This window comes from Meleagris gallopavo, chromosome 9 (assembly GCF_000146605.3).
Source record: "Meleagris gallopavo isolate NT-WF06-2002-E0010 breed Aviagen turkey brand Nicholas breeding stock chromosome 9, Turkey_5.1, whole genome shotgun sequence".
Taxonomy (NCBI): Eukaryota; Metazoa; Chordata; class Aves; order Galliformes; family Phasianidae; genus Meleagris; species Meleagris gallopavo.
The window spans coordinates 11,419,922-11,430,182 of record NC_015019.2 but is presented as its reverse complement, the minus strand read 5'-3'; the positions used below and the strand labels follow the sequence as shown (position 1 = coordinate 11,430,182).

The 10,261-nt window shown below is 45.1% G+C and overlaps 1 protein-coding gene across 1 annotated transcript in view; it reads left to right on the top strand.

The window, feature by feature from the left end:
• The window catches only part of LOC100545434 (ras-related GTP-binding protein A), a 12,190-nt gene extending 3,390 nt beyond the window's left edge, over positions 1-8,800 (top strand). The window contains exons 4-9 of the mRNA XM_003208392.4: positions 972-1,194; positions 3,166-3,261; positions 3,719-3,841; positions 5,990-6,081; positions 6,935-7,050; positions 8,237-8,800. Of these exons, the coding sequence (XP_003208440.1) occupies positions 972-1,194; positions 3,166-3,261; positions 3,719-3,841; positions 5,990-6,081; positions 6,935-7,050; positions 8,237-8,334 (748 nt within the window). The 3' untranslated portion in view covers positions 8,335-8,800. The remainder of the gene's footprint in view (positions 1-971; positions 1,195-3,165; positions 3,262-3,718; positions 3,842-5,989; positions 6,082-6,934; positions 7,051-8,236) is intronic.
• The last annotated feature ends 1,461 nt before the right edge of the window (positions 8,801-10,261 follow it).

The window sequence follows — 10,261 nt, the reverse complement described above, 5'->3', positions numbered from 1 at the left end:
TCCCTTTTCATTTTTGAAACTGTTGTGGGTTAACTCTGTTGAATAAGATTGGGGATGTAATGAGTGCAGGCACCCCAAGGCACTAGCATGCTTTTTGTGTGTGGAGAGTATAGAACAAGCTTTGTGCGTGCCATGGTGAAACTGGTGAGGCAGCTCTGGGAAGAGTGGATACCACATCTTAGAATTGTGCATGAAAGTGGGTGGAAGAGGCTGGCCTGATTATTGCAGTCTTGCAGTCTGAGTTATCTCCACATGAAAGGTGCAGTGCATAGGCCCACCCTTTCATTGCTGGTGCATTTTTTTGTCTGGTGAAAAGCCTGAGATCTTCACCTGAACTTTCTCTTGAAAATGGTGATGGTGGAGGTGATGCTGGTCTTGAACTGCATCACACGAGTTTGATCCAAATGAGGTGCATGCTGAGAAGGGATGTGAAAGATTGATGGTGATTCTGTGGTTCCTGGAAGCAGCTTTTTAAGTGATGTTCCCATTGACAGAGTCTCAGCAGAGCTGTCAAACTTGCTAAGCTTCACCAAATCTAATGTCCTTATGTTTTGTCTGAGCTGTATTCAGCAGAAGTTAGTCAAAATGCATTTAGATCCTGTAAAACGGGCTGTACTGATGGTTTTATTGCTGTTGTGGCTTTTTTTGTGTGCAGCTCTTTAAAAGCAATGTAGCTTTGTTTGTGCTAGCCCCGAGCAGCAGCTACGTCCTGCAGGAAGCTTCTGCTTCTTATGAGAGACTGGGAAGCAGATGCTCTTCAGGAGCACCCTACTGTGCTCAGTTGGAAATGTTTAGGGGGCCTCATATCCTGGGGAAGTTAGCTGTCTGTGGGCTCTTTTTCTGGACTCCTGTGGTGGGATTTGCAGCTCAGCACATAAACATCTCTAGCAGGAGATATTTTACAGCACTTTTCCTGAAGCCTGGTTGCTCTAATGGGAGTCTCCTTGTTCTGTTGCTCTGCTGCTCCTCAGACAGGACACCTTTATGGAGAACTACTTCACCAGTCAGCGGGACAACATCTTCCGCAACGTAGAAGTCCTCATCTATGTCTTTGATGTAGAAAGCCGTGAACTGGAGAAGGACATGCACTACTACCAGTCATGCTTGGAGGCAATTCTTCAGAACTCTCCCGATGCAAAGATCTTTTGTCTAGTGCACAAGATGGACTTGGTGCAGGAGGATCAGCGGGACTTGGTGAGGAGAAGCTGATAGTTGCCATAGAAATGCTGTCAAATCTTTTGACTCTGCTAAAGCATTGCTAGTTCATACCTCAGGCACAGTCCCATCAGCACTGTTCATGGAAGGGATTCTCGGATGTTGAGAGCTGTCCGAGCCCTTTTCTGCCTTTCCAAACTGTATGTCAGCGCTGCCTCTTGCATGTAGTCCAGCAGAGAAGAAAGCCTTTTCTTTTATAGCATCAGTTGTAATGCTTTTAGCAGACCTTGGCTCCAGAGAGTAGGGAAGGAAGGTAAAACTGAAAGAAATCTGGTGAATTTGCACTCTCCTCTGACCATTTGGATGACTTTGAGGATTGCAGTGGTGACAAGTGATGGTTTCTTTGTCAGTCTCATGTAAGTACTTTTCTAAAGTGTAACAGAAACAAGGGTTGAAACTTTTCCTGGTTAACTAGAAAGAGGTTTTTACCAGTTGGTTCTTCTGTTTCCTGTCGCAAGATGTTCACTGGGGCCATTTGCCCAGAGGTCACTTCTTGATTTAACACTTAAGTGTTCTCGGAGGCACCCTGCAGAGGCAAGGATCAGCCTCCCAGGGAGGTTTTGTTTTCAGGGCTTTTGGAAGGTTGCAGGGGGACTGGAAGATGGTGGGTTTCTACCAACGTTGCTTTTTCAGCTATGGCTAAAAGCAAGTAGCTCCTGATACCGAGGGAAAAAAATACCTTGTGTGTTGGATGTCTTGGCCTGGCAAGTACGTCCCTGGCTGCTTTCCACTCCCTGACCTGAAGAAAACTTGGAGGCCCCTTTAGGGTGCAATATGAAGTCACATTAAATGCTCTGGTTCCTGGTGAGCGTGTGCCTGGGCAGCAGTGAAGGCGGCTTCGCAAGGTCCCATGGCTGCATCCACTCCCTGACTTTCCTGCAGAGGCAGACTTCTTCCTCGCAGCATTTTGGCTCCAGGTCGCTTGTTCTCTGTCAGTGATGGTTCTCCTTTCCTAGTTCACTCCAGCTCTGTGAAAAATAGCTCAATGAGCTTGTTCATGGGGTTCATTCAGGGACTTTTACCTCACTTCCATATCTCTTCCCTACAAACTGAATGGAGACTCTTAGGATCTTTGTGATACTGTTTTGTCCCTCTGGATTTATATAGTTGTGCAAATTCAAGTGAGGCCTTGAAGCATGGGGTAGACAGGCAGAAGAGGGGCCTTACTTTGAGTATATTTTTAGTGCGTATCATTGCACACCCATCAAAGCTGTTTTAAAGTATCTGCTATTCAGAAGAACATGCGAAAAACTCTTGAACTGGGCCAAATCACTGTCCCTGTAAATCGTTGTTAAACCTTTGGTATCTCGGGCCCCAAGATGGTAACTGTTGGCCTACGCAGCATGTCCTGGAGATCAGCTTGCTCTGTCATGTTCCTAAAAACAGTAAGGTGAGGTGAAGGTAGTCATCATGCCTTCCCTTGCAGGGTCACAGTGCCAGCTCTCTTGCTGTCCTTTTTTTTTTTTTTTTTTCTTTTTCCCTTCTGCTGGATGTTGGTGCAAGGCTGTCCTCTTTGTTTTAGCCCTCTTTTTTTTGTAACCAAACTTCTAAGGGCAGAACTTGATGGGAGAAGGCTTTATTGAAACTCTCTAGAGCTTCCCTTCTATTCTGTTCACAAAGATGCAGCTTTTTACATCTGACCAGGGACTTGTCAGATTTCGGGTCCTCTGTCAAGCTGGTGCACGTACACTTCCATTTCCACTCCATAACACTGTAGTTATTCCACGTTTGAGTCTCCTGCTGTGTGACAGCCAAGGTCTGCTTGTCCCTGCAATCCTAGTGGGAGAGGTTTCTGACAGTCTATCCTAGACAGCAAGCTGTGCTGCTCTCTTTTTCTCTAGTGCTGTGTGTGCTTGAGTATTGTTTGACATGTGTGCTAGAAATGCAATACAGTAACCACACCAAAGGCCAAAATATTTACACTCAACTGCTAATCATTTTACTTCACAGATTTTTAAAGAGCGTGAGGAAGACTTGAGGCGCCTTTCCCGTCCTTTGGAATGTGCTTGTTTTAGAACTTCCATCTGGGATGAAACGCTTTACAAGGTTTGTATGCTGTCCTCACTGTGTCTGACCTTTCCTTCCTCTCACTTGAAAACAAGAGCATGAGGAGGCTGAGTGGTTAGTTGCTGACTGGCCCTTGTTAGGTCTACAGTGACTTCTGCTTCTGTAGGTTAGCTGTTGTAAATGGCATCAGAACATTTTGGGTTTAATTAAAAATAAGTAAATAAAAGCCTTCCATGTGTTGTGCTCACAGCATTTTTTTAACGCTGCTTAAATGCTTTGCCTAGCCACTTAGTGACTATTGAAGAGATCATTGGGAAAACAGATACCACCAGTAGCCCTCAGCATAGCAGACAGATGCACAATGTGGTGGGAGAAGTCCTTCTGTCTTGTCTAGGCTATAAGTGCTCACAAGTGCAAATGGTTTTTGAGCATGCTGTGTAACATGTGGGCCTGAGGCAGAAATGATAATGCAGTCCTTGTCTTTCTTTGTTGACAGGCTTGGTCCAGTATAGTCTATCAGCTGATCCCAAATGTCCAGCAGCTGGAGATGAACCTGAGGAATTTTGCTCAGATCATTGAGGCAGATGAAGTGCTTCTGTTTGAGAGAGCCACTTTCCTGGTGAATACAGCTGTTCGGCCCTTTGTGTTTCCCTGCCCAGCCTAGGACGGAGTTCCCTGGAAGGAAAGTGCTGTTGTGGCAGTTGCCCAAAGAGAGGTGCCGGCACCAGAATGCTTTGATCCAGGCCTTGTGATATTGAAAGTAACAGACATGACTTGGTGGCTCATGTGACCTTCCCAAAATTTCCACGTCTGTTGTTGAGATGAGGGCTTAGTTGGTATTTCCCTCTTCCAGGCTGTGAAAGGGTTTCATATCCCCATTCTTTTGTCAGTCATGCGAGTTCTTTTGAGAATTCCTTTCTGCACAGGGCTTCTTAAGCTTGAACAAGTCTTTTCAGTTCCTCTTAGACTGGCTTTTTAACTCCTTTTTTATCAAGTGCCTGGTGCTTTACAAACCTGCAGTATGGATAGAGGATCACAAGCAATTGGGTTGCTGTGGGTTCTGAAGTTACCATCTGTGCAGTAACTGTGCTTCTAACCTGTTGTGTTCAAAAGGTAAAACGTCTTGGTTAAAACCACCATTGCTGCTTGACTTTCCTTACTCTTAGTTTCTAGATTGGTCTCTTTGGGCTTTGTAACAGTGCTGTTGCTGACCTGAAGAAATTGCTTTTCGTGTCTGAGTGCTTTCCTTGCCAAACAAAGACTTGATTTTGGAGTTACGGTGCTGTTTCTTTTCACTTCTACTGTCAGAAGTAGACTTCTGCCAAGTTCTGCTTTTTGAGCTTATGTAGATGATAAATCGTTCCACCTTGTTGATACGTAGTGGTATTTAGTTGCACTCAAAAAATGCATTTTATTTACTGAAAAACAGTTTTTGTAGCAAAGAATTCTGTACTGATTTCTCAGTGTAACGGTGGCTTTTAAAGACTTTTCCCTTCTCACTGTTCTCATACACTTAAGCTTCTGCAGGGACCGCTTTCTCCTGCAGTGAAATCTTATTCTAAAATTGTATTCAAAGCGTAGTAACAGTGTTGAGGAAAGAGATTGATAACAAAGCCTTCATGACATGCATGTGATTTTTGAATGTAGCTGAACTTGTACCTATAGGAACAGTTGGGCAGGTGTACATGTAGAAAATAGACAGTAGTTTTCTAAGCTCCTTGAGGAGGGGAAAAAAGAAAAAAATAAAAACAACCACAAAACAAATAAAAACAATCCCACCTTAATTTCTGAAAGCCTGTTAAATATGGTTCCATGGGTAGAAAATTGAGTTTAACACCTTTGTGCAGGGATATGTGATGCATTCAGTAGCAGTTTGTTTTATCATGCTTATAAGTATAAAGCACACAGTGTAGTGTTCTTGAAATTATGCTCCTTTGGAGGCTTCTGTGGGAATGAAGATGCAACAACTTGAATGTGTGCAGTCCCACTTAATGCTGCAGATTCCCTCCTCGGCCAGTTGGCTGGCTTGGCTGGACAGGAAAGGTCTGTAGGCTGCCAGCCACGTGGAAGCAGTGGGAGTGAGGCAGTCATGGATCATCTTGCAAGGACTCCTGAAAACTTGATCCTTTCTGCAGCCTAGCACCGAGGTCTGTACCCTGCTGCAGGATTTCTGTGTGGGAGGAGGAGGAGGAAAGTGCACCTGAACACAGGCAATTTAGCACAACCTTAGTCTGAGTCAGGTGATGCAGAGAGAGCTCCCTAGGAAGCAGCTGCCTGAGCTGGAGAAGAACAACGTGCTTTGGTTTGAGAGCAGTGCTGGGCATCCTGCATGTTGCAGAGCAGCACACTTTTCAGGTTTGGTGTGTGAAAGTCTGCAGCATGATAGATGTAGGTAAACTGTTCCAGCATTTGTCAGAGGTCTGTTTGCCTTCCAGGAGGTGATGGTTTTGCATTTCCCCACCTAGCACCTTCTTGTTCTTTGAAACAAGATTTTAATGGCTGCTAAGTTGGAGTATTCAGACCCCGCATGGACATGAATGCCTCTTATGTATCTTATGTTGTTTTCATCTGCACTTGTTGAATGCTTCCTGGACATTGTATGACTGCATCCTTCTTTATGATGAGAGCACCGCTAGTATTGCTGCAAATGGTTTCCAAAGGCAAAGGGAATCCCTGAGCTGGGCACCACCAGTTTCTCATAACTGCTGTTGAACGTGAGAAAGCTGTACTGAAATCAGTAACTAACTGCTCTCTTTCTGCCTTTCAGGTCATTTCTCACTATCAGTGCAAAGAACAGCGGGATATCCACAGATTTGAGAAAATCAGCAACATTATTAAACAATTCAAACTAAGTTGCAGGTGAGCTGGTTTAGTCAGTAGGTGGGAAAGATACCTGGGCAGGTATTTCAGTTTCATGCCGAAGCAAGGAAACTCTCCAAATAAATACTAGTTTGTGCCTCCTCAGCAGCCTGAGGATTTGTGTTAGTTGCTAGAAATCACCATGTTTAAATATGTCAGAGTTTGTTATCTTTCCTAACTTCCTCCTTTGGTGATTGTTAAAAAAGGTTTGTTTTGAAACAGCTGTTTTCTTCTGGGCTTTTTTCTCCTGCGCAGAGTAGGGACATTCCAGGACTGATCTGGTAAACTCATGCTGGCTTGGGAAGAGAGGGGGCTTGCAAACTCTAATTGTCAGTATTTTGAATTGAAAGATAGAAAGCTTACTTCAGAGTAGTTTCTCTTTTGAACCATCTTCATGTGGTTCCACAGTTGGTTGGCAACATCCAGAAGTTTAGAGCCTGAACAGGGAAGAGAAGTGGCAGCATGCTATACAGAGCTGTCTCCAGATATTTCAGCTTTATGCTTACCCCCAGAGGGTGTAAACCTCCTTTGGAATGGTTGAGGAATTACTTCAGAAGGGGGATGGTGCTGACTGCTTGGGCACAGTGTCCTCAGAGAGGCAGAGTGGGGTTGTATATCTTTAGTTACAGACCTTCATTGATCAACACTCAGGTGGTTTTTGTTGTTCTTGTTGGTTCAATTAAGCCTAAAGGTAGAGCTTTTCCTTTAAATGAATTGTAATCTTATCTGGTGGTTATCATGGCAAGGCAACGCTTGCCAGTAAATGCAAATAAACATGGGACACGGGGGGAAAATCTGTCTGAGCACTCTTTCAATAACAGTGCATTTACTCTTCCTTTTTTCCTTTGTTTAGTAAGCTGGCGGCTTCTTTCCAGAGCATGGAGGTCAGAAACTCTAACTTTGCTGCTTTCATTGACATCTTCACATCAAATACATATGTGATGGTGGTTATGTCAGACCCTTCAATACGTAAGTTGAAGCAAAGATGAGCTTCTGGCCTGTTTTTATTCATGGAGACAAAAAGCTGGACAAGTCTGGCTCAGAATGCATTTATCAGAACACAGCAAATGCCAGACAAAGCAATGAAAATGATTTAATTCAGAGGTACAGGGGGATCCGTCCCACTGCCTTGTCCTGCCTGAGCAGCAGGAGGGGAAGGTGGTTAGAAGGTGACTTTGCAGAAGACATGTGTGCCTTTGAGGGCTGGGCTATTTGCTGTCCAGCAGAGAATTGTAGCAACAGTGGGGAACCACTATAACAGATGTGACCTGACTTGATAGGTCATATCTAATAACCTATTTTGGGCTACTTTGATCTGGCAGCCACAGCGATTTTTTGAAAAGGAAGCAGAAGTGGATCGTGTGTGTGGTTTTTTTTGTTGTTGTTCTTGTTGCCTGAATTGTCCTGGAGGACAAGGGCTCTAATTATAGTAGCATCTGTTTATCTGAAGAACTTGGAGGCAGCGGTGCCAGAGGCACGTTTAATACTTAGTTGTTTTCACAACTGTAGTTGAAGCTGTTAAGAATTAAGGGTGCTTAAGACCAGCCCACTGTCCTGGACAGCTGTGTGACTTATAGCTGTTATTCTGGAAGAGGACAGGAAGATTTTTTTACTGGATTAGGGAAAACCTGTGTGAACTCTGCAACCCTGAGTGAACTATTGAGCTGTGATGTTGCTGTGCTCGAGTGGCAAATGAGAAGCTGAGTGACTTCTACATTGCCTTGTGAGCAAACTAAGCAGGTGTAGTTTGCTCTGCGATCAGCAGGCACCCCACACCTTCCAGCATTGTGTTTGTACAGCTAGGGAGCAGGAGGGTTGATCCCTGAGCTCGTTGGTTGGGATGTTGGTACTCTTTGCATTGTTCCCCTTAGGGAAAATCCAGTTTCACGCTGTATCACTTCTCCAAATTGAAGTGAAATCTACTACTGGCCGCTGCAGGTAGAAGCTGTAGAACACCTGGCCCCCTGCTGAACACCCTGTGGTCATCATAGAGTTCGGGAGCATGAACCGAGGCTACCCAGGATGTGGGTTCAGTTTTGCTGATAGGAACTCAGATACCTGCTGTTCTCAGGCAGCTTTCAGGTGGTGCTTCTGGGGGTTTATTTTCTCACATCCTCTCTGTTTTTCTCCCCTCCCTGTCCCTTCTCCATCCTAGCTTCTGCAGCTACGCTGATCAACATCCGCAATGCCAGAAAACACTTTGAGAAGCTGGAGAGAGTGGATGGACCAAAGCACAGCCTGCTTATGCGCTGAACATTGGCCAATGCACATGGTCGTTGGCAGGAGAAGAAGTGGATTGGAACTACTTTTTTTTTTTTTTTTTTTTAGGAGAATCTAACAATGTGGATGTATTTGTGGGCTTTGAAATGAGTGTGCTGCTTACCACCGCAATCTTTATTGTTTCTCCTTTTAACGTTGGACACTATCACACAGATGGTCTGGATATACTGCGGACCTTCAAAAGAGACTCCTGGCATTTATGGGGTTGGGAAGAAGGAAGGACAGGTGATGTGCACGTGGTCTCATGCTCCTGGTTGTCAGTGGCATGTGGCAGAGCCTTTTTGGATGTTTGCTCCCAGGTGATCATACAAATCACAGGGATGAAGTATTTACTATTTTATTGGTAGGTTGCTAGAATACATTTATAAATTTCTCCTTGTCTTCAGTCATTAAAATAAATTTTTGCTACCAGGGATTTCAGATCCTGGAGCTTTGGAAAGTGGGTTTTCTTTCTTCTAAAACCCAGGGCAGCTTTGGCAAGCAGATGTGTAACAGCTGTATTTTTCCTTTCACAGTGTTCTGGGGGGCATCGACTGAAGGTTATTCCAAAGTTACATTTGAGATTTTCTTTTTTTCATGCTGAGGTGAAGCAGTCAGGATGACATTGGCCTTTCGACACTTTCTGGAATGATTGAAAGATAACAGTAAAGAGGAACCAAAGGCCACGCAGCAATAGTCCTGGGATGCTCGGTCTCCCTGCTGGGGATGATATTAGGTACACAGGATCTGAAGGATATGGCAACCCTGGGCCATGTGTGCATGAGCTATATTAGCTGTGTTTGTGACGAGTCAGTTGGGCAGTGTCTTGACATTAAGTACACTTCAAATGAATTCTTGTGTGTGGTTCAGTTAAACATAGGAAGAATGAAAGTGCTGTGAGTTAGGAGAATTTGACTTGGGTGGGAGCTAATGCTTGTCAGCATCTCTTCTTTTATTTCTTGCTGCATCCAATTACTCTATAAAGGAGGGTGTGGTGACTCAGCCTGGCTCTCCACTCTGCATTCACAAAATCATGCTTTCCCCCTGCATGTCTGGCCCACACACTGGGAAAATACCTGCAAGGGTGAGCCTGTGATATGGGACCTAAGAGCAAGAGGGCAGATCTCGGCTGGAGAGCTGAGGCTGGGCTGCACACAAGATCTTCCATCGATTCTAAATCTTCGTGGTATTAAACACCCATGTCTTGCACCACCTACTCAGCAGATGTGTTTGTGATCTGTAGGGCTGGGATTGTGTTCAATGAGTATCATCAAGGAAGCATCCCGTAGGAGAGAAGTATAGGTGCTGGTTACAAATTGAAATGCCAGAGTTTCTAGGGAGCTTCTGAATGGGTTTGAGATGCAGCAGAGGGTTTCTGTTTGTCTTCAGTGCTTGCAGGTTCCTGGGCTGGAATGGGAACAGCAGATCTCATGCACTGTGTGGCTGCTTTTTGATGGGCTGGAGCGAGCTGATGGCAGCTGCAGGTCCTCCTGTGGATGCTCCCGCAGTGCTCTGAGGTCAGTCCCTGCTTTTGCTCTCATCGTGGCTTTCTGCACCCAAGCCCTGTCCAGCAGAGGAAGAGGATGGGTTGATTACCATCTGTGTGCTGTGGAGCCTCAGAAAGGTTGGTGTCAGGTGCCTCCAAGAGCTGTGTGTGCAGGAGATGGACTGAGAGCTGCAGTGCTGGTGTGGATCCCAACACTTTCTGCTGACTACTTTCTCCTAGCAGGCAGCTGTTCTGCAATGGATGAGGTCAGGATGGAGGGAAACGCTGCCTTATTTCCATGGTTACAAACCAAGCAGGGTTATCTCGTGCTGTGTGTGAGAGCAGACTGGGAGGTGCCACTGAGTTTCTTTGCAGGATAAACTGCTTGGTGTGTGAAAGTGGGATGGTGCTGGTGGTAAGTGTGTGTGTGTGTGG